Raw genomic sequence first — 24,873 nt, forward strand, 5'->3', positions numbered from 1 at the left:
AATACAGCATAGCAAAGTGTGCAGTCACGCACTTTGGTAGTCGGATTAAAGGCACAAATTATTGTCTAAATGGGTATAGGATTCAGAAATCAGAGGTGCAAAGGGATTTGGGAGTGCTGGTGCAGGTTTGCCAAAAGTTCATTTGCAAATTGAATCAGTACTAATGAAGGCAAACAAACTCTGGATTGCTATCTGACCCAACTGCAAATTGGCATCGGGTTGAGAAGATTATAGAGTTGAACACCCAGCTCAAAGACTGGTGTGGAAGAAATGAGTTTGAATTTGTGGGACATTGGCACCAGTGTTGGGGAAGGAGGGAACTGTTCCAACGGAACAAACTCCACTTAACCACAACAGAGACCAGACTCCTGGCAAACCGTATAACCAGGGCCGTAGATAGAGCTTGAAACTAAATAGTGGGGGTGGGGGGGGGGGGACAAATTGGAAGTGTGAGGGTGGAGTTAAAGGGAAAGAGAGTGCAGAAAAAGTTCAGAAGTCTCCAGAAGTAATAGGACCAGAAGTTTAAGAAGGGGTAAGAGTAAGGGTGATTAAAATCAGGACCAGTGTGAGAGGAGGGGAGGTGAATGCCAAATTAAAGGTGTTGTATTTAAATGCACGTGGTATAAGAAACAAAGTGGCTGAACTTGTAGCACAGTTAGAAATTGGTAGGTATGATGTTGTGGGAATTACAGAGATGCGGCTGCAAGAGGATCGGAGCTGGGAGATGAATATTCAAGGTTATATGTACTATCAGAAAAGGCAAGTGGGGGTGGGGTAGTTCTGTTGGTAAGGAACAAAATACGTCCTTAGCGAGAGGTGAAATAGGATCAGAAGATGTAGAGTCATTGTGGGTAGAGGTGAGAGAGGGAAAAAATACCCTAATGGGAGTTATTTACAGGCTCCCAAACAGTAGCCAGGATATAGGATTCAAGTTACATTAGGAGATACAATTGGCATTTAAGAAACACAATGCCATGGTGATCATGGGAGATTTCAATATGCAGGTAGACTGGGAAAATCAGGTTGGTACTGGACCCCAAGAAAGGCAATTTGTAGAGTGCCTCCGAGATGTTTTCTGAGGGCAGCTTGTAGTGAAGTCTACCAGGGAAAAGGCAATTCTGGATTTAGTATTGTGTAATGAACCGGATATGATAAGGGAACTCAAGGTAAAGGAACGACTAGGAGGTAGTGACCACAATATAAAAAAGGCATAATTGGATGTCGGTATTACAGCTGAGCAAAGGGGACTAGAGGCATAAGGGATGATCTGGCCAAAGTTGACTGGAAAGGGACCCTAGCAGGAATGACGGTGTAACAGCAATGGCAAGAATTTCTGTGAATAATTCGGAAGATACAGGATCTTTTCATTCCAAAGAGGAAGAAAGATTCTCGGGGGAGAATGCAGTGAGCATGGCTGACATGGGAAGTCAAGGACAGTATTAAACTAAAAGAAAAGGCTTATAACATTGTAAAGATTATTGGGAAGCCAGAGGATCGGGAAGCTTTTAAAGAACAAAAGGTCACTAAAAACGCAATACGCGGAGAAAAGATGAAATATGAAGGTAAGCCAGCTAAATAAGAGATGATAGCAAGAGTTTCTTCAGTTATATAAAGAGTATGAAAGGCAAGAGTGGACAATTGACTGCTGGAAAATGATGCGATGAAGAGGGAATAAAGAAATGGCAGAGGAGTTTGCATCAGTCTTACTAGTGGAAGACACCAGCAATGTGCCTGAAATTCAAGAGAGTCGGGGTGGGGGGGGGGAGGGGGGGGAGTTAGTGGAATGGCTATTACTAAGGAGAAGGTGCTTGGGAAGCTGAAGGGGCTGAAGGTGGATAAGTCACCTGGACAGGATAGACTGCACCCTAGGGTTCTGGAAGAAGTGACTTTAGAGATTGTGGAGGCATTAATAAGTGATATTTCAAGAATCGCTAGTGTCAGGAGTGATTCCAGAGGATTGGAAAATTGCCAATGTTACACCCGCTGCACAAGAAGAGAGCAAAGCAGAATAGTGGTAACAACAGGCCAGTTAGTCTGACTTCGGTAGATGGTAAGATTTTATAGTCCATTGTAAAGAATGAGGTTTAGGAGTACTTAGTTTATTATAAAATGGGCCGGTCAGCATGGTTTTGTGAAGGTCTTGCCTGACGAATCCATTGGAATTCATTGAAGAAGTAAATAGCAGGACAGAATGAATGAATTAATATTTTATTGTCACATATGACAAGTCACAGTGAAATTCTTTGCTTGCATACCCAAGGTATGCAAATAGTTGACCATAAAAAGAGACATTAGTAGATGTTGTTTCCCGAAATTTTCAGAAAGCCTTTGATAAGGTGCCACACGTGAGGCTGCTAAGGAAGGTGAGAGCCCACGGTATCAAAAGGTAGATACTAGCATGGATAACAGGTTGGCTGGATGGCAGAAGGCAAAGAGTGACAACAAAGGGGTTTTTTTCTGGTTGTCTGCCAGTGACTAGCGGAGTTCCACAGGGCTCGGTGCTGGGGCCGCTACTCTTCACATTGTATTTTAATGATTTGGATGAGGGGATTGAAGGCTTTGTGGCCAAGTTTGCGGATGATACGAAAATAGGTGGAGGGCCAGGTAGTGCAGAGAAAGCAGGATAACTGCAGAAGGAGTTTTGAGAAGACGAGAATATAAAAGCAGGGATGTAATGCCATGGTTTCATAAGCTGCTGATTAGACTGCATTTGGAGTATTGTAAGCAGTTTTGGGCCGCATATCTGAAGAGGGATGTGTTAGCGTTGGAGAGGGTCCAGAGGAGGTTTACGAGAATGAATCCAGGGAAGATGGGGTTAACGTGTGATGAGCGTTTGACGGCTCTGAGCCTGATTAGAAGGATGGGTGGAGGGGGAGGTCATTGATACTTACTGAATAATGAAAGTCCTGGAGAGAGTGGATGTTTTCACTTGTGGGAGAGTCAAAGACCAGAGGCCTCACAATAAAAGGAATTGCCTTTAGAAAGATGAGGGTGAATTTCTTCAGCCAGAGGGTGATGAATCTACGGAATTCATTACCACAGACAGCTGTGGCTGTCTTTGTGTATCTTTAAAGCGAAGATTGACAGGTTCTTGATCAGTAAGGTTGTCAAAGGTTAAGGGTAAAAGACAGGAGAATGGGGTTGAAAGGGAAAGATAGATCAGCCATGATTGAATGGCAGAGTAGACTAGATGGTCCAAATGGCCTAATTCTGCTCCTATGACTTATGAATTTAGAACGAATATCACCCAAATTTCAGCGGTCGAGCTGCAGTACACAGATGGTGCTTACAATTATGCATGCTCAGAGATCCATATCCAAGATATTCACCGAAACATACAGTGAAGGAGGATGGGTCTGATACTCAACGTCTGATAACCACCCCCAATGTTGCACCACACCATCCTCTGACAATAAAGATTTATATTGTTACTATGGGAAATGTGGACCATTTCTCATCTCAGAAGCTGCCTCTTGGAGACAACAAACATTGATGATGAAATTCATCCCTGCCTTCAATGCACTAGATACAATGACACTGATTTGTCTCTTCTATTTTAAAGGGTCACAACAGGCAAGATATACGGACCGACCTCCTCTCACTGCCACTCCCTCTGTGTCCCACCTCATCAGGTGTGATACAGAACTCTACATCTGGAAATTTAAAAGTATGCACCCTTATCCAATTAAAATCTCAATACATTTCAGAACAACTTTCAGCAATGCTCAGGTGTTTTACATAACAAACTCCAAGAACAGATGAGTGACAGTGCTTTTACTGTCAGTTATCAATGTGCATTTACTGCACATTCAAAACAACTTATTCCCCTGTGATCAACCACATGCACGCATCTGTACAACTCACGCATCGTTTGAAAAATGAAAAAAGGCAGGATCTGCATGTAGTGGGACATGGAACAAACGTATGCAGGAGTCAAGCAGTAGAAAAATATCGTGCCAACTTAGAGAAAAGGATCCTGACCCGAAACATCATCTGTCCATTCCCCTCCACGAATGCTGCCCGACACCCGCTGAGTTCCTCAAGCACATCGTGTTTTGCTCAGGATTCCATGAGCTGCAGTTACTTGCATCTTGAGCACTATTGTAGGCCATGCTTTATAGAGCCTCTCAACAAATGTAATGTAGCTTTGCTAGTAAAGGGTCAGCAGAGCAGCACGGTGGCACGGTGGTAGATTTGCTGCCTTACAGCACCAGAGACCTGGGTTCAATCCATAGTATGGGTGTTGTCTATATAGTTTGTACGTTCTCCCTGTGGGTTTTCTCCGGGTGCTCTGGTTTCCTCCCACATTCCAAAGACATGCAGGTTTGTAAGTTAATTAGCTTCTGTAAATTGTCCCCAGTATATAGGACAGAACCAGTGGATCCGTGATCGCTGGTCGGCACGGACTCGGTGGGCCGAAGGGCCTGTTTCCACACTGTATTTCTAAACTAAACTAAAAAAAATTAAAGACAATCATTCATCCGAGAGCAGTGGCTGGTACAACAATGTGTCATAAGTCATACCATTTGATACGCATGCCACTTGATATCCATGAGAGGAAATTAATCAAAATTAGTCAACGTGGTAATACTAGGGAGGAATCTTATCTAATTCAATTTTTCTAGAGGGTAAAAACATAATATATTGATGAGGGCAACATGGTCAATATCTACATGGGCTGCAGAAGGCTTTTGACAAGGTCCCACATTTAAAACTGGTCCAAAAGGTTAACGGTTATGGGATCCAAAGCAGTGAATCCAAAACTGATTTAGTATATGGCACAAACATTGGTGGTGTTGTTGAAAGTGAGGAGGGTAGTCTGAGAATACATAGATGATAATAAACTTCATATGAAGGCCGAGCATTGATAGAAGGAAATTAGTTCCAATAAATGCGTTGATGACCTGTGGAATGGATAATAAGGGAAGGACCCTGGGGATCACGAAGAAACACTTGGACTTTGGTACACATGTCCAAATATCCAGAATTGGTAACCTAGTAAATGATATTCAGTCTGAAGAAGGGTCCCGACACAAAACGTCACCTATCCATATTCTCCAGGGATGCTGCGTGACCCATTGAATTACTTCAGCATTTTGTATCTTTCCAAATATCCAGAGGGTGGCAGCACAGGTGGACCAGATTGTGAAGAAGTCATAAGGGATGTTTGCCTTCTTTAGCATGGCACAGTATACAAAGATGGGGTAATCTTACAAGTTATAAAATAAAGGTTAGACTGCAACTGAAGTAGAGTCGTAGTCATAGAAGCATACAGCATGGAAACAGGCCCTTCAGCCCAACTTGCCCATACCGACCAACATGTCCCATCTACACTCGTCCCACCTGCCTGCGTTTGGCCCATATCCCTCTAAACCTGACCTATCTATGTACCTGTCTAAATGTTTCTTAAGCATTGCAATAGTACCTGCCTCAACTACCTCCTCAGGCAGCTCGTTCCATACACCCACCACCTTTTGTGTGAAAAAATTACCCTCAGATTCCTATTAAATCTTTCCTCCTTCACCTTAAACCTATGTCCTCTGCATTCTTGATTTCCTTACTCTGGGAAAAAGACTGTGCTTCTACCCAATCTATCCCTCTCATGATTTTGTATATAGGATCACCCCTCATCCTTCTGCACTCCAAGAGATAGAGTCCTACTCTCAAACTCTCCCTATAGCTCAGGCCCTCGAGTTCTGGCAACATCCTCATAAATTTTCTCTGCACCTTTTCCAGCTTGACAACATCTTTCCTGTAACATGGTGCCCAGAACTGAACACAATACTCTAAATGCTGCCTCACCAACATCTTATATAACTGCAACATGACCTCCTAACTTCTATACTCAATACTCTGACTGATGGCCAACAAGCCAAATGCCTTTTTGAGCACCCTATCTACCCGTGGTGCCACTTTCAACAAACTATGTACCTGCTAGATCGCCCTCTGATTGCAGGTCCCTCTGCTCTACAACACTCCCCTGTGATCAACCATTCACTGCATAGTCTTGCCCATGTTAGTCTTTCCAAAATGCAACACCTCGCATTTCTCAGTATTAAATTCATCAACCATTCCTCAGCCCAAAAATACTGTGTGCAATTCTGGATGCCTTACTTTAGCAAGGATGTGATTGCACCAGAGTGTGCAGAGGTGATTCATCACCGTGTTGCCTGAAATGTAGTGCATCAGATAAGGGGAACAGACTGAATAAGATGAGTTTGAGCTAAGGAGGATGAGAGAGGATCTCAGGAAGAATTTTTTTCACCCAGAATGGCTGCAATCTGGAACATACCTCCTGAGTGGCTGGAATAACATTTAAGAATTATTGAGATAAACACTTGAACTTCCACGGTATAAAAGGTTCCAGACCAAGTGCTAGTAAATAGTATTCATATAAGTAGGTTCCTAAAGGTCTACCCGAAAATGGTTTTGGTACTCTAACATTAACTTGGGAATAACATTCAAGGGCGAAACTTCATATGATAATGTTGAGCAATCGACATGGTAGAAAAAAATATAGGCAATAAGTAAAAGAACAAAAGACTTCGAGTGTATTTGAATTCTGGTGAACATTTTCCTCCCATCCCCCATTTCTTTTCTACCTTCCCCCAATCGCCCCCCACCCCAGTCTTATCATGGTTCACCAATATTAATTTATCACGAGTCCTCCATTCTCAGCTTACACAAAGAGACAAAAGAATCTACAGCTGTTCGACAATTCAAAGATAGTGCTGCACAATCCAACAGAGAAAAAGCATGATGGCTTAGGTGAAGTTATTTGATTGTAAAATTGTAAACCCAACACTCATGCTGACAGAGATTTATATGCCAATAATTATCTTTGTTGCAAGCTAGTGAAGTACCTAACATTCATACCTTTTTTGTTTCAACACAAGAGCGCAAATGCATAGTCATAACAGTCTGACTGCTGCCTTATTCCAGGAATTGATTCCCTTTCTTGTAGCATCACACTTTAGTTTGAGTCCACTGATAACTGACTCTCACTCAGGAGAGTTTGAAGTATGGATTTAAATATATGTATGTATATATTTCTTCTCAAATACAGACAGACACAGATACACACATTCAAACATACACACACACACGTGCTGATCATGCATACCCAACATTCAACTCCTGCAACCAGAATAACTGTAACCGGAACCCAGCTGATCGACCAGCCTGAAAATGGCTGGCACTACCTTCTATTTAATAAGCCATTTCTTTCTAATACAGATTTATAGTCATCTCTACTCTGCTACACATAGCAGAACTTACTTTGCTGCTCATAGCTTTCACAAAGACTACGTCAGTCTTTTAAAATACAAATGAAAATACTCACAGCCTTCTGCATTTTGAGTATGAGCAATCCTGGGCTTCTTCCAAACAGCTTCTAGAGACATCGGTCAGTATCCCAGTAGTAACTGCATGGTGATCGTGATCATGCTTTGATTACAAAAGCCTGCGGGCTTCAAGCCAAGTGCCTAGGCAGCTTGACAAATGCATACACAGCTCTGCATAGGGTATTTTACATTGTCACTTCTAAATGTACGCTTGCCATTAAATACCACAATTCCATGGACACAACTTAATAAACAATATCCATACCGTGGATTCCAAGAGAAAAAATATAGCCTCCACAAGCTAAACCCATCATTCTTATTTTCTTACAGCCCCCTTTGCTAACCCCTGTCACCAACACCCCCCACCGATTTGGAAAGCTCCATGTATTTTGAATATAATAACGAGATGTCTGATGCACTGCACACATCAGCCACTATTTTCAGGCACATACTGTAAAAGAATCACTTGCACAAAACAATTTTGCAAGCGATCAGCTATTTTCCAGTTTAAAACTAATCCATATTTAATAAGAATTAATATTAATGAAACCATTATGACTATCTCTTCCTCGCAGAAAAAAAAAACATCACTTCATTGCAGATTTAAATTACTCAGAATATTGTCATAGCCCAGAGACATAACAGAATAAAATATCATCAAGATCTTTGAAATGCTGCACAGTCACATCACTGGTGAATTCAGAGACATCCAGTGAGTAGGATCTTTCACTCCAACTTAATTGTTTAAAGCATGGGGTCCACAGAGCACCACCAATTATGGGACAGGAGTTGTGTGAAAGATGTATAAGCAGAGAAATGGAAATTCCAAGTAGACTAAGACTGGAAGAGATTGCAGAAATGAGGGTTAGGTCAGTTCTGAAGATGACAAAGATGTTCCTACAACATGGCCCAAGATGGAAGAAGTCAACATTTATTTTTATTATCCTAATTTATATACATTCATTCAAGGATTTGCAGACTTAAACAGTTAATTGCCCTTCACTAGTTATTCTTGAGAAGTTTGGCTGATCTCTGTCCAACTGGCGAAATGTTGCATGTGCTGAGAAGCAATATCTTAGAACAGCTCATTCAGGATGGATCTCTTCTGATAATTATTTTTATCCTGAGCAGCCTGTTGGCTTAATTTATTGAAATACAGCCTCTCAGAACACCACAGAAATATTGCATAGCTAATTCCCAATAGAAAATTATATCAAATAATAATTTAATACAGTGAAATCAAAATCAACCGTCATCATCACAGCTTGTTCGAACTGTTTTCTAGTAGATGTCATTGTTTAAACTTTTAAATCTGGGCACCTAAAATAGCCTCACAAGCTGACAGAATTATTGAAATAAAACCAAAATAAAGCAGAATATAGTGGCAGTATTTTAATTTAATGGTCTTCCCCCCCTCCCCCCTGAAAAGCATATACCCTTCAAATAACATGTTCAAGAGAATCAGATTAATGAATAGGGAGATTCAGAACTATAATCGTGTTTTGATCATTTACAACACACAATATAATCGTATATCTCAAGAAACAATCTCCAACATCATTGAAGTACACCATGTAACAAATCAGCAATAGACCCCCATCCAAAAAAATGAGCCAAGCATCAAATATTTGGGAAGATACTGACAAACTCCGGAAACGTTTCAAATTGATGACGTTACATCAGAACCTTTCACTTTACTTCTCCCCCTACAGGTGCTGCCTGAGCTGGTGAGTATTCCTAGGTAGACAAAAGTGTTGGAGAAACTCAGCGGGTGCAGCAGCATCTATGGAGCGAAGGGAATAGGCAACGTTTCGGGCCGAAACCCTTCTTCTACCTTTGATTTTCCAGCATCTGCAGTTCCTTCTTAAACACTGGTGAGTATTCCTGTTGCTTTGTGGTTTAAATCAGATCTCCAGCATGCAATGTGTTGTTTTTTTTAAGTAGCCTTCCAATAAATAGTTAGCCAATGCTAGAGCAGTGTTTTGTATTCTGCAGTACCAGTTAGAGCTGTTCGAAATGAATTGACACAATCTTCCCAAATATAACAAGGAATACTAATTGTGTAAACGTACTTTTGCACACTTACCATAATTTCACTATCTTCATGTCTTTCACTATCTTCATGTATCCTTTACTTTCTCCCTACAAGCATAAATTTCAGAATTAGCACCATTTATATATCAAATGTTATGATATATAACATTCTGCCATGGGCAGAAACTGAAGAAAGCATACTTAAATGGATATCAAAAGATTAGGTGTTCTATGACAATGACACGAGTAAACAATGACACGAGTAATATTGTGAAGACAAATACCATAATTAGATGGTTACCAAGAGGCAAGAATGCATGGTTGTACCTTTCTAAGAAAAAAAAGTAAAGGATTACTGACGCCACCAGGAAAGTCACATTCTTACAGATCTGGATAAGTTCCTGATATCTGGAGCTGTCAATGTGGAGCTTGCATGCCCTCCCTTTGGCCATGTGGGTATCCTCTGCATATTCTGGTTTACTCACAAAGATGTGTGGGTCAGTGGTTAATTGGCCACTGTAAATTGCCACTGGTGAGTGGATGCATCGAAGAATCTAGGGGGAGTTGATGAGAATGTGGGGAGAATAAAATGGAATTAATGTAAGAGGAGTGAAAATGGATATTTGTTGTTAGGTGCGGCCTTGAAGGGCTGAAGCGCCTCTTTCTGTGCAGTATTTCTGACTCGAGTTAAAACAGGAAAAACATTCATTCCTTTGCATCAGTAATCCTTTACTTTTTTTTTTCTTTGTTGAGCGCGCAACCATTCAACCATGTGTGCATGCAGAATTTGCAGAAGCTTGCAGAATTTTGCTTTCAGAATGCTACTTTCAAAATGTGTATACAAATTCCTGACCAATCCAATTTATCTGTGGGGTGTGTTTGTATTATTGTCACAGTAATGGATCCCTTTCATTACTCAACCCAATGCATAGCAGTCTCATCACTTCAACTCCTATGCACATATCTTTTTTTTTAATATACTCTTTTATTCGCATTCCACAGCAAACACATTTCCATAAAACCGGTTTCAGGTATAATGCTATATGTGTACATCATCCACTTATGTTTGTCTTGAATTACCTCTTTTTGAGATTTGTACAAAACAAATATAGAAACAAGAACACAGTAAAATCTAGGAACACTTAGGGAGTGATCCTTTCTTTACTATATAATCAAAAATTTGTAAAAATAAAGTCTGGTCTATGAGGTGTTACATAGTTAACCCAATTTTCCCAGCGTGACACAAATAAATCCAGTTTAAAGCTAACATATGCTGTTATTTTCTCCATTTTTTAAATGTCCATTGTGATGTCCATCCATGTATTCAGAGTTGGGCTCTCCTGTGATAACCGTTTCTTTGTGAGAGCTTTTTTACCAGCTACCATCAATATATTCAGTAAGTATTTGTCTTTTTTCCACCAGTCTTCAGGTATGAGTCCAATAAACATGGTCTTACTCTCCAGGGGCACATCTATGTTACTAAAAGTAAGATCTTGACCACTTCCTGTTTTTCTGTTTCATGATTTTTGAAAAAACGCTGCCACTTACGGCTGTGATTTTTGGCCATCTTACTCAGAGTCCCCCTCCGCTGCGCAGGACAAGAGGATTTTTCCCATCGATGAAAAATAAAAGAGTTATTAATGCTTTAAATTTTTTGACATTCTCTCTGCTGCCATTGCTGGTGGGGGGGGGGGGGAGGGACTATAAAACCCGGAAGAGTTGTGCCTCACTCAGTCTCTGCAAGATGGAGGAAGCGAGAGGGTCATGTCTCTCTGAGCTGTGAATAACACTGAAAACATGTCTACTCAACTGTGAGTGCCCTTAATGTGTTAAGAAAATAAAAATGTGGTTGTGTTGAAATGCTGCACTGCAAATGGTTGTTGGTGGTGGTAACCGCTTTGAAATGCTGCACTGCAAATAGTTGTTGGTGGTGGTAACTACTTTGAAATGCTTCACTGCAAATGGTTGTTGGTGGTGGTAACTGCTTTGAAATGCGGCACTGCAAATGGTTGTTGGTGGTGGTAACTGCTTTGAAATGCTGCACTGCAAATGGTTGTTGGTGGTGGTAACTGGACAACTTCCTGTTTGCACTGTATATTGATTTTAGATAAAACGCTACCACTTACAGCTGTGATTTTTGGCCATCTTACTCAGTCCCCCTCCGCTCATCAGGTGCAGAGGATTCTTCCCATCAATGAAAAATAAAAGTGTTATTAGTGTTTAAAAAAATATTGAGAATCTTTCTCCTGTCACTCACGCCATGAAGGCCACGCCCCTTCCGGTGGGAGGGGGGGATGGATTATAAAACCCGGAAGTATGGGTGTGGCTCAGTCTCTGCAAGATGGGGGAGGGTGAGGTCACGACTCTGTCTGGGCTGTGAATCAACTGAACACACTGAATGTCTACTGAACTGTGAGTGTGGTGTTTATGTGGTGTTTTGTGTGGTTTTATGTTGGTTTCCTGCTTGAAATGGTATGAAACTGCATTTGAATGTGGTGGCCTTGCACCCTGCATGAAATGGTATGAAACTGCACTTGAATTTAGTGGCGTTGCACCCTGCTTGAAATGGTTTGAAACTGCACTTCAATTTGGCTGTCTTGCACCCTGCTAGAAGTGGTATGAAACTGCACTTGAATTTGGTGGCCTTGCACCCAGCTTGAAATGGCATTAAACAGCATTAGCATTTGGTGGCCTTGCACCCTGCTTGAAGTGGCATGAAACTGCATTTGCGTTTGGTGGCTCTGCACCCTGCTTGAAGTGGTAGGAAACTGCACTTGAGTTTGGTGGCCCTGCACCCTGCTTGAAGAGGTATGAAGCTGCACTTGAATTTGGTGGCCTTGCACCCTGCTTGAAGTGCTAGGAAACTGCATTTGAATTTGATGGCCTTGCACCCTGCTTGAAATGGAATTTCAAGGAATAGCCGTGAGTCATCTGCTCGCCCACCAGCCGTGAGTGAGCTGCCAGCACATCATGCTTGAGTGACTGATCTGTCACCCCAAGAATCCATTTGGCCCACAATGTCCATACTAGCCCTCTGGAAACCAATCCCATCAGCCCACATTACCCATACCCATAATTTATTAGGAGTAAAATCTGTCATAGGCACACCATTTAAGAATTGTAATGTCTTCCTCTAAATTATACTCTGTTATAACCAAAGATTATAGAGGAGCAAGATAAACCACTCGACGAAAAAGCTGTAGTACAGTCATGGACTCATGGGTAATTTGTTTAGCGCCATTTTGGGAATCATATATATGAGGGGGTTTTTTGAATGGGCTTCTGTCATGGCGTCCACATCTACACGCGTAGCGAGTCGTTCTGCTATAGTGCTCGAATCGCCAATGTAAGCGATTCAAGCACTTTATAGCAGTTTTTCTTCAGGTTCCCCACTAAAGACGAAAGGTAAGAAAAAAAATTATAACTTTCTGTCTTGAGGCCGATCTCTTCCTATAGCTCAGATCGCGGAGCCGGGAGTCGCCAGAAGAATTGCTCTGATCGCTGGCCCGCGGACTATAATACTCTGAAGCCGCGGTGTGCGGAGCTTCTAGTTGCGGGGGCAGCGTGCACTTTCCCTCGCTGAGTCTGGGATTCCTCGCCGGAGAAAAGCTCCGACTGTCGGCCCGCGGCCTATAACATCATGAAGCCCCGGTCTCCGGTAGGAGGCAGCCGATTCAGGACCTCCAAGCAGCGGAGGTCCCGAATCGGCTTGTGTTTAAGCCGGTTTGAAATAGTGTTAAAATACAGGATAAATGGTGTTAAATATACACAATGTTGGTATATCCCTTTTATCTATTTTTTTACTTTTAATATATCTTCTGTTATCTTTTTCTCTTTTTCTTTTTCTATGGCTTACTTCTTAATTCTTTTTCGAATTATTCGTGTCTAAGGGTCTCTTTTGATCACTCTTTCACACACTTACTATCCTATTTCACTCTCTACGTTCTGCTTTTTAAAGTTTAAAATATGAAGTGGTACAGGAAATGTATTATGTTATTTTTGGCTTATATTATTGTAATGTACACTACTTCTAATAAATAAAATTATATTAAAAATTTTTTTTTAAATACACACAATGTACACGGATCAATGGTGTTTAAAATACATGATAAATGGTGTTAAATATACACAATGTACACAGATCAATGGTGCTTAAAATACATGATAAATAGAGTTATAGGGAACAACGACATGCCACGGGGAGCACACGTTAAAGCCTTAATTTCCTTCCCAATGTATGATGACAGTAACATATATAATTCTATTATTATGATCCCGGCAATGTATTATATTATACAAGACATTTTTTGGTACATGAGCAAGTTATTAGAAAGTCTTCTTTTATAGATCTAGACTTAGCACAATAATAAAGGTAGACAAAAATACTGGAGCATTTTTGTCTACGTTCGATTTTTCAGCATCTGCAGTTTTTTCTTAAACAATAATAAAAGTATCAATTTTTACACTGCTGTACATTTTTGGTTTTGTTCTTGTTGTAAGGCATGCATGGTATTGTAAGCTCTTCTACATTTAAAATAAATCAAGTCAAGTCAAGAGAGTTTATTGTCATGTGTCCCAGATAGGACAATGAAATTCTTGCTTTGCTTCAGCACAACAGAATATAGTAGGCATGAATACAGAATATATTCAGTAGGCATAAATTGACCTACTAGAGGAAAAATGCATCTTCAATATACATGTCTCTCCCCACCCCTGAAAACAATTGCAATTAAGTGACATATCATCCATTCTGCAGTTATGTAATTATAATCAGATTTGTTCTTATAAGTTAATTCTATATGATATATTACTGTAATTTCAGATGTTGACAGTGGGTCCAGAATACTCGTTGATAAGATCTCCTATAGGGAACTACGGAGTACTTGTCAAAGAACTGCCGTCTTTGTTCTGAACACCCTGTATATCTCACACATAAAACAATAAATTATGTAAATCTTACCATAAATGACAGAAATAAAAAGTGTAATCCTTGTTTATGAATTTTGTTGTAGAACGATTTAAAATTGAGTGGATTGATGCAATATACTGCTAACCCACAAATGTTTAGTTATGAGATATTCACATTTAAAAACTCACTCAGAGCTCGGGTGGCTGCGAGCGGCTGCCGAGTCCGGACAGCGGAACCGCAGCTAGACCCGGGGCTCGCAGGTGACCTGGGAACTGCAGCTAGTCCCGGAGGGTCCTGGCCCCTATGCAAAAAAGGCTGCGGACCCCTGGACCCCAAACCCTCGATCCTGTCCCGCCATCGTTTTTTCAAAATTTAGCAACTCAAATGGTGGTACGTCTTCATTGCCGGGAAATACGGTAACTCATTTCCCTCAAATATATGTAGATTTCCCTCAAATATATGTTAAATTTAAAACTAAACTATGGTAGCAATGCACAGTTTTCATGTCTGATGCTCGAACTTCTGCATCAATGTAGGTATGTATACACTATATTTCTTTACACTAATATAGAATGAAAAAATATCTTGGCATGTATTAATTTATATTTATTCACAATATTAGGATTTCGGAGAGAGAGGTTGAATGAAAGAAAAAAAAGTTCAACAAAATTGGGAGATCACAAGAAAGAAACTAGAGAAACATACATATGTGTGTGTTATATATTTATATACATATATATCACACATATATACACATCATATATATATATATATATATATGTATAATTAATATATGTGTTTATATATATATAAGAAACTAGAGAAATATGTATGTGTTACATAATTATATACATCAATTTCACATTTATATATGTGTGTGTGTGTATCATATATAATATAAATATAGGCAAATATATTGCCTTATGGCTTATGTTCATTATATCATAGCAAAATATAAAGGCAAATATAATTGCCTTTATGGCTTATGTACATCATGAGTTGCTTTAAATCAAAGTTGCTTCTGATCCATGAGGAACTTTGAAATCTATTATCTCTATCTTGCCACTCACACAGAAACACACACATACCGTCCCCCCACAACACTGATTAAACCAACGATCGTAGAATTCATATGGTCCAGAGACCTTTCATTGCGCATTGTTGCTCATTTTATACGCAGTTTCCCTTTTTATTTATTTTTTTTTTTTTAAAAAGAGCACCTTATTTATTATCAACAAAGATAGTAATGGTCTAACATGGAAGGCTAAGAGACCAAGATAAGCTGCAAAATTCAATGGACTGACGTGGATTAAACTGTGAGAGGCATAATGGAGATCGGGGTCTTATTCCTAAAATGGCGGAAGTGACGTTCCGTGACGTTCCGATCCGTACTACACGTCAGCCCATTGGATTTCGTAGGAGTGGTCTATCTTGCTCCTCTATAATAGTAAGATTAAACGAGAACTTACCAGTTTGAAGTTTGATCTGTATTTTATGAGGAGTTACGATGAGGGATTACGTGAAGACCCCGTCCAGCATGCATGCGCGGCATACTTCAAAGCAGCGGTGTGGAATCACAGAAACAACACAGTAATTGAAATAAACATAGTAAAGATAAGGAGAACTAAGTTACCAGTTGATCTCTATAATTGAGGGTGGGAGCGGAGGGCACCTAATCCCTCATCGTAACTCCTCATAAAATACAGATCAAACTTCAAACTGGTAAGTTCTCATTTAATCTTACTATTTTACTTCGGAGTCACGTGAGTGACTACGTGAAGATTTTAAAGCTCTGTGATTTCAAACCGTGTAACAGTTCATACTTCACTCGCTGCCGAAGTCATCCAAGGGAGGAAGTATGTTATCGTAATCAACCATGAATCTGTTTATAAAACAATAATGGTATTTATTTTGAAAACAATAAAGAAAAATAATGCTCCCCCGGGCTTAAATTATGTTTGCAGAGTCCAAAATTATTTCTGCAAATTAAACAGGTTCTGCTAACGGCTTGTCATAGAACGTTTGAAAGGTTCTCTCCATGGACCACCCCGCTGTTGCCAAGATGTGGTCTAATGGCACGTCCATTCTTTGAGCCGCCGACGTGGATGCTGCCCTGGTGGAGTGAGATGTGTAAATGTCAGTATCCACTCCAGTAGCTCCCAGTACCTATTTGAGCCATCTAGAGATGGTTTGGCTCGACACCCGACCATGTGGTATTTTGTGGCTGACCCATAGAGCTTTTTCTCTCCCTCGGGAATCTTTAGTTGTGTTGATGTATAACAGCAAATGAGTCATGACACATAAACAGGGGTCAGGTGGGTACGCCCGGAATTCCATAATAAGACCTGAAGTTCCTGGTCTGGTCTGTTTTACCAGCTCCTGAATGGTGAATGTTATTTGGTCTGGTATGACCATGTTGTCCAGTCTGAGTAAGTGAAGGGACTGGACCCTTTGTGCTGAGACTAGCGCCATTAGCATGACCGTTTTCAGGGTTAGCTGTTCCAGAGTGAGGGATCTGGCTGGTGACCATCCCCTTAGGTATGTCAGGACAACACTAACATCCCAGATCTTGGTATACCTAGGTCTTGGGGGGTTTGAATTGAAGATCCCTCTCATTAATTTGATCACCAGCGGATGAGACCCTATGGCCTGTTGTCCTGGTGCCTGTCTTAGGTAGGCTGACAGTGCACTTCTAGCACAATTGATAGCGCTATAGCTCAGACCTTCATCATGGTGAAGGCTGGCCAGGAACTCCAGTACATGTGTTATGGTGGTTGATGAGTAGGTTGTTTCCCATTTTCTTATGCTCGAGAGGTATTGTTTCTTGGTGGAAAGTCGGTGAGACGCTGTCATCGTGTCCATGGTCCTGCTTGACAATCCCAGGTCCAGCAAAAGTCTTTTTAGAATCTGCAACCCAGTAGGTTAATTCTGTCATGGCATGGGTGACTTTCGCCTGACAGGGTGAATCAGTAGATCTGGTCCACTGGCAATGGTCATTGGTGTTTCAATGACCCTGTCAAGGACCACTGGGAACCATGGCTGTGTAGGCCAGTCGGGTACTACCAAGATGCCTGAAGCAGAGTCTATCTGTATTTTGCATAGTACCCGACTGATGAGGCATAGAAAAAATAGTTCCCCAAGGCCAGCGCAAATGCATCCATCGCCGCTACCTCAGGGTCTGGTTCCCAAGCGACATACATTGGTACCTGGTGATTCAGTTGGGATGCAAAGAGATCGATATCTGGTGTGCCATATTGCTTTGTAATTTCAGCAAATATTTTGGGGTTTAACACCCATTCGGTGTTATCATTAAACTTGCATGACCTGGTGTCTGCCACTGTATTTAGCTTACCTGGTACGTAAGTTGCTGATAGCCAAATATGTTTTATCAACACACCATTGCCAGATTGTGTTGACCAAATTGTCACATGATATCGATTTTATCCCACCCATATGGTTAATATAGGCCACCACTGTGGTATTATCAATCTGCGAACGAACATGCAAATGGTGCATATTTGTACAATATCCTTTTAAACCATAGAACGCACCCAACATTTCCAAATAATTTATGCCCAGTGTCTGTAGTAGTGATGATTCTAGATTAGTCCATCTACCACCTGTGCTGGATATGGTATTAGTTGCTCCCCAGCCTTGAGCACTGGCATCTGTTTGTATAGTTAACGTTGGGTTATTGATGATGATAGGACTGGAACTATGCCAAATGTTCTCTATCCACCATTGTAACTCTGATATTGCTTCAATGGGCAGTTTCATGGTTCGGTCAAAATGACCTGCATGCCGTTTTAACGCTTGCACCTTTGCTCTTTGTAAGTTTTGATGGTGTAAAGGTCCAAACTGGGTAGCTGGAAATGCTGCTACTATTTTCCCAATTACTCTTGCCACTTGTCGGATGGTTGGTCGATTGTTAACCATTAATTTGTTACACGTTTGTGCCAATTCTGCTGATTTCTCTTTTGGCAACGTTACAGACATGTGGACTGAGTTAATTGTGAATCCCAGATAGTCCATAGTTGTGGATGGCGTCAACTTAGATTTATCTGGATGTATGACAAAACCCAAGGTTTCAAATAAATGTTTAGTAGCTAATACAGCTGATTTAGCTAATTCCACGGTTTTGCCTATTATCAAAATATCATCAAGATATGCCATGACAATATGTTTTTGTTTTCTTAATATTGCCAAGGCTGGTTTTAATATCTTGGTAAACAGTCTTGGGGCTGATGTTGAACTGCCATAGTTGCCCCATCCAGGTAAATTTTAGGTATCTACGATGATCCTTATGAATAGGTACCGAATAGTAGACATCTTTTAAATCGATGCTTGTCATAAAGTATCCTTTATAAATCAGTTGTTTGGCAGTCACAAATGTTTCCATTTTAAAGTGTATATACTTAACAAAAGTATTCAATGTAGTTAAGTCAATGATGATGTGACATCCACCATCTTTTTTGGTTTTGGTAAATATATTTGAAACAAATTCCAAAGGTTCATGTTCAGATTTCTCAATGATACCCTTTGTAAGTAACCTCACCAGTTCCGCTTGTCCCTCCAGTTTTTCTTTTAGTGAGAGGGTAAAACCCCTTTGGGGTGCATGCTGAACTGGTGGCATATTTTCTTGAATAAATTCAATTTTATATCCTCGAATACTGTTAAGTATATAACTATCAAGTGTGAAGTCCTCCATGCTTCCATGAACAGATGTAGTCACCCCCTGTTAGCACAATTCCCCCACCTTTTATGTACTGGTGGGAACCAGACCCACCTACCTCCATTGTTATTGGTGTATTCATTTCTTCTGTTTCTGGTTCCTTGTCTGTCGGGGTGGTGCTGTGTGGGGGTGGCGCATTTTCCATGGGGCCCGCTCTGGACCCTGGCCTAAAAAAGGCTTCCGGGGATGGTGTGCGGGCCCCGAGCTTTCACCAGTCCCATGAAGTTGACGTCGACTGGTGGATGCGATGGGGTACTGCCGTCTGGGTTGAGTGGTTCTGCTCGTTCCGGGTCCTGCCCTCATGAGGCCAAATGCTTTGGATTCCTCATCCAGGTCTTTGACTTGTTTGGGCAAGTCCTTGCCAAATAGCAGGATCTGTGGTTCTGAGGCCGGTGTTCTGCACAGTCCTGCAAATTTCGCATTGAGGGCAGGTCTTATTGCTTCCTTACGGAGGTTGTTAATCTCGTACTGTGTGTTGCACAGTAGAGCCAGGGTATCTTGCTGGTTAGTTGACATGTCTACCACGTCCACGGAACGAACATAGGAGGTGATAGCTGACGTCAGGAGCTTCAATATTCGCTGCAGTTTCAATTCTTGGGTTCTGACACCCTGCCCAATGTACCCCCAGATTTGACTGTTGACGGCAGGTACATTGAGCGAAATACAGTTTTCAGGGGGCGTGTAGAGGTCCAACGCCTCATTGACTACCTGTTCTTGCAGTGGTTTAAAGGACAGGTGGACAATGCTGGCCGCCAGTTTAGGATGTAGCGGCCGCCCCGCTCGTGGTGTTGCCACGTAGCGGTTCACCACTCCCAGCAGCTCTTCCTGTTCCTGTACCCCGTGCATACCCCCGATATCTTCGGCCAGTGACCCCTGTTCTTGACCAGCCCAGTCCTGGTCGCCAACGCTCCCCTCTGCTGAGGGAGATGCGATAGCCAGTGCGTGGTAGTGCACTGGAGCGGGAGTGCCTGTGCTCCCTTGGCGAGCTTGCCCCATCTCCCGGAGCAAGTCTCGCTGGTGCATTTGCTCCATGAGCCTTTCCATTCGGCTCAAACGGCCACCTTTGCCGCTCTCGGGCGGTGAGTCTTCCGCACCGGACTCGTCTGAGTATACCGGCCGGTCCGACTTCAGTTTTACCTTACCTCCAGCCCGCTGCTGTTGTTCAGGCTGTGCTAGCGGCGACTGTGGATCGCAGCTTGTGCGGCCCAGGTGCCGCCGGTCGCCCCCCACTGATGGAACTCTCCTGTTCCGTCGGAGTCAAACGGGGAACGACCTTTCTTGCTTGTTTTCCCTTGTTCATCCTGTGAGTGAACAAACCAGAACAAGGGTTTCGAAAAAACACAACCTCAGAGTAAGTTACTTACCTGGAGGTCCCGCTTTTTAAACTTCTAGCGGGAGCGCCTGTACTCCCGTTCGTCGCTGTTGCACTGTGTGAGACGCTATGTCGCGCATGCGTGCTGGACGGGGTCTTCACGTAGTCACTCACGTGACTCCTAAGTAAAATCTTTGGTTATAACTGTTTTCCATATTTTAAGAGTCAATTTTACCCAAGGATTTTCAATAGCATTTATAGTCTTGTAGGTTGCTGTCAGCTATGATCGCTTGTACAGGAATGGCGAGTGTTCTCTCTTCAATATTTTTCCATTGAGCATCATATGATGGGTTGCACCAGCATATCATAGATCTTAACTGTGTTGCCTGATAATAGTCTTTGAGTAGACCCCATCCCCTCTTTTCTTTTGTTAACTGTAAGGTTTTGAGACGGGTCCTAGGTCTTTTACCTTGCCATATATATCTTGACAATATTTTGTCCTATTCATTAAATTGTTTTTGATTAATCTCTATTGGTAGGGTCTGAAATAAATATAACAGTCTTGGCAATATGTTCATTTTAATAGATTCAATTCTCGAGCTGAGACTTAAGAAAGGAATTAGGTTCCATCTAGCTCTATCCTCCTTAATTTTTGCTGTATAGGTGAATAGTTGCATTCTGATAATTCTGTAAAATCCCTTGGTATAATGATGCCCAAATATTTGAGATGTTCTGCTTGCCATGCCAGAGGGTACCTACTTCTGACCTGCTGGTGGGCTGTAGTTGTATGTAAGCAGTTGTGTTTTACCTATGTTAATCTTGTATCCTGACAGTTGACCATATTGTTCGTGTGATTGCATCAATTTAGGTAGAGAGTTTGTTGGTTGCATCAAATAAATCAAAATGTCATCTGCATAACAGGCCAATTTATGTTCAGCCCTTGAATAATAATACCTTTTATTTCTTTGTTTTTGTCTTATATATTGAGCTGGTGGTTCCAAATACAATGCAAAGAGTAATGGTGACCACGCACATCCCTGTCTTGAACCCCTTCCAAGAGAAAAACTCTTTGATAAATATCCGTTAACTTTAATTCTAGCAGTAGGCTTATTATATAGTGCCTGTATGGTTTTAATAAGTGTCATGCAGGCCAAATCTATGTAGAACTCGATAGAGAAAGTTCCATTTCAGTCAAATGCATTTTCAGCATCCACACTTATTACTATTGCTTCAATCTTATTTTTTTAATGTAGTCCACAATATGTAGTGTCCGTCGTATATTGTCCTGTGTTCGACGTTGCCGAATAAACCCTGTCTGGTCATTGTGTATTAATTTAGTCAAGAACTGTTCTAACCGTTTGGCCATGATAGAAGTGAATCATTTATAATCTCCATTAAGAACTGATATCGGTCTAAATGACCCACACTCTGTTTTATCTTTATCTTCTTTTGGTATAGCAGAGATAATTGCCTCCCTCCACCTCAGTGGTGTTTGTGCCTTTTTTTAAACCCAGTTTAATGTACAGAGTATAATAGGTGTTAACTCATCTTTAAATTCCTTGTACCATTCTGCTGTATAACCATCAGATCCTGGTGACTTGCTCAGCTTGAGCCAACTAATTGCAATTTTTAATTTACCCTCTGTTATGTCTCCAGTCATTATCTTTTGTTCTTCATTTAAGATAGGCAAATCTATGGAATTCAGAAAGATGTCTACTTGAGTTTGTCTACCTCCTGGAACTTCAGAGTACAGAGTTCTGTAGAATACTTCAAAGGCTTCCTGAATTTCACTTAATTTACTTTTCAATATTTTTGTTCTTGGGTCTCTGATTCCGTGAACTGTATTTTCAGCCATCCTTTTTTTCAGTTTCCACGCCAATAGATTTAGAACCACTTTCATAGTGCCTCTGTTTAAGGAACATTCACTTTTTCTTGATTTCTTGTGCAGCCAGATTGCTGATTTCATTCCTAGTATTCCTAATTTCCTCCAATGTATTCCGCGCCAGCGTCAATTTGTGTTTCCTTTCCAGTTCCTTCAGCTTATTTTGCAAATCCTCAAATGTTTTATTCCTTATTTTTTTCTTAAATGCAGATATTGCTATAATTTTTCCTTTTGGAACAGCCTTCAAAGCATCCCACAAAATAGGGGGAGAGACCTCTCCGTTATCATAGAGTTCTAATTAGAGATTTATCTCCTTTTAAATTTGTTCCTTAAAGTTAAGATCATTGAGTAGGCTCGAGTTCAGTTTCCATGTAGCATTTTTTGGACGTAGATCTAAATCAACGGATAGGTAAATAGGTGCATGGTCACAAATCTATTATACCAATTCCACAGGTGTGTATTTTATCCTTATCCTTTCCAAATGTTATAAAATAGTCTATTCTTGTGTATAGAGAGTGTGGGGCCGAGTAATGGGTGTAATCCTTCTATTAGGGAAAAGGTCCCGCCATATATCAATTAAACTGACCTCTTTAAAAAGACTTTTGACTTTCTTATGCAAAGACTTTGTATCATGAGTTTTTCTACTGGACGAGTCTAGCTCTGGTTGTAAATGTATATTTAGGTCTCCCCCACAAATAAGAAGGCCTTCAGTTTCCGTTATCATTATGTTAATAATTCTCTGGAAGCCATTAAAATCACTTCCAGGAGGTGCATATACATTCAGCAACGTAACTTGATTCCCATCTATATTCCCCGTTACTAAAATAAATCTACCCTCCTTATCACTCATTTCAAATAGTTTCTCAAAGTTGAACTTGCTTGAGATGAGAGTAGCAACTCCTCTCCTACTGTTTTATATATATATATATATATATATATAATTCTTTCCTCATTTTAGAATTTTGCTGCGTTTAATTGGATTTAACAATCCATTCACATTAAAAGAGATGAATTTTACCTTGCCATTAGCCATTTGTATTTAACTTTCTATGTATCAGTAACATGGTGAAATAAGACATAATAGATCTACTCCCTGAACAGACAGAAACAAAAAGAAAAAATACTTCGTCCATAAGGCAGAACACACTTCCCCGTGCATTCCTCCCCTGTATTTATCTTCATTTAAATAGGGGAAAATTGAACGTAACAAATGAAATAACGCATCGTCAACTTTTAAGTTCTGATCAGCTCACCTACATTTTAAAAGTTATCCATAACTTAAAGCTCTTCTGAAGATGAGGGCTGTCTTCTGAAGTTTCTTCACGATGTCCTTCTCCCGCTCCTCGGCCGTCCCCTGCGGTCTTGATCTTCCCACCATTTCCCACGCAGTGCGGGATAGTTGCTCAGCCAGGCTCTCTTTCGGTGTGGTCACTCTGACGGGCAGTCCTCTGTTCCTCATGTCAGTGGTCGCCTCATCCACCGTCTGGTACAGCCGTGTCTCGTCTTCGTAAAATACTCCTAACTTGGCGGGGAACGGAGTTTGGAAGCTGATCTTGTTCTGCTTTAACACCCGTTTCACCTCAGAATATTCTTTTCGCTTCTGTAACACAGCTGGGGCATAATCTTGATCGAAGTATATTAGTCTCCCATTCAAAAACACTTGTTTCTTTCACCAGGGCTTGCGCAAAATTTCCTCTTTCGTTTTGTAGCGGAGAAATCTGATTATTATGGATCGTGGTTTATCTCCTGGGTCTCTGGGGGTTTTCGGGGCGAGCGATCAGTGCATTCTCTCGATGTGAAACTACGTTGTGGGTGGAAGTTCAAGTGTGTCCCGCAGTAGCTTATCCACAGGCCACCATAGACGACCCCTCAGCTCCTTCGGGAACATTATATATCCGTATATTCTCCCGTCTGGATCGCCCTTCTAGGTCATGTAGCTTGTTTTCTTGCTGGTTTATCACTTTTATCATCTTAGCTAGCACCTGCTCCACGTTTAGCACAGGGTCTTCCACCCTTTTGAGCCGTGGCTCCGCCACCGCAATTTTTTGATTAACCTTGGTGAGTTCGCCCTTAATATCGATTAGCTGTTCTTTTGTGTCTTTGCGAAAGTCCCGTAACCCCTCCAAAACAGTGGCTAAAATTAGCTCTACGTCTTTCTGGTGCGGGTTGTTGCTAGCTTCGCCCTCTTGTATCTTTGTAGGTGAGCTGTCCGTGTTTTCTTAGTTTTCAGGTTGTTCAGCGGCTCTTTTCTTGTTTGCATCTCGTTCCCATTCTTGCCCCTTTCATCAGGTCTGTTATTCTCAATAAATATTATATTTGACAAACTAACAGGGCTAAATAACTATTTTTCGGAGGAGCTGTTATCTTATACTGCCATTCAGGATGGTCCGCTGGAGAGCGTTAGATATAGCTCTTAGGGCTCATGGAATCATATAACCATATAACCATATAACAATTACAGCACGGAAACAGGCCATCTCGACCCTTCTAGTCCGTGCCGAACACATAATCTCCCCTAGTCCCATATACCTGCGCTCAGACCATAACCCTCCATTCCTTTCCCATCCATATAACTATCCAATTTATTTTTAAATGATAAAAACGAACCTGCCTCCACCACCTTCACTGGAAGCTCATTCCACACAGCTACCACTCTCTGAG

The 24,873-nt window shown here is 41.2% G+C and overlaps 1 protein-coding gene across 3 annotated transcripts in view; it reads right to left on the reverse strand.

The window, feature by feature from the left end:
- LOC116976741 overlaps positions 1–24,873 on the reverse strand; it is a 201,416-nt gene that overhangs the window by 166,962 nt on the left and 9,581 nt on the right. For 2 of the 3 annotated variants that reach the window (XM_033026630.1, XM_033026628.1), the window contains exon 1: positions 7,343–7,797. In XM_033026630.1, the coding sequence (XP_032882521.1) occupies positions 7,343–7,354 (12 nt within the window). In that variant the 5' untranslated portion in view covers positions 7,355–7,797. Of the gene's footprint in view, positions 1–7,342; positions 7,798–9,429; positions 9,486–24,873 lie in introns of those variants that run through there. The other variant, XM_033026629.1, reaches the window with a different exon arrangement.

This window comes from Amblyraja radiata, chromosome 9, assembly GCF_010909765.2.
Source record: "Amblyraja radiata isolate CabotCenter1 chromosome 9, sAmbRad1.1.pri, whole genome shotgun sequence".
NCBI classification, from domain to species: Eukaryota; Metazoa; Chordata; class Chondrichthyes; order Rajiformes; family Rajidae; genus Amblyraja; species Amblyraja radiata.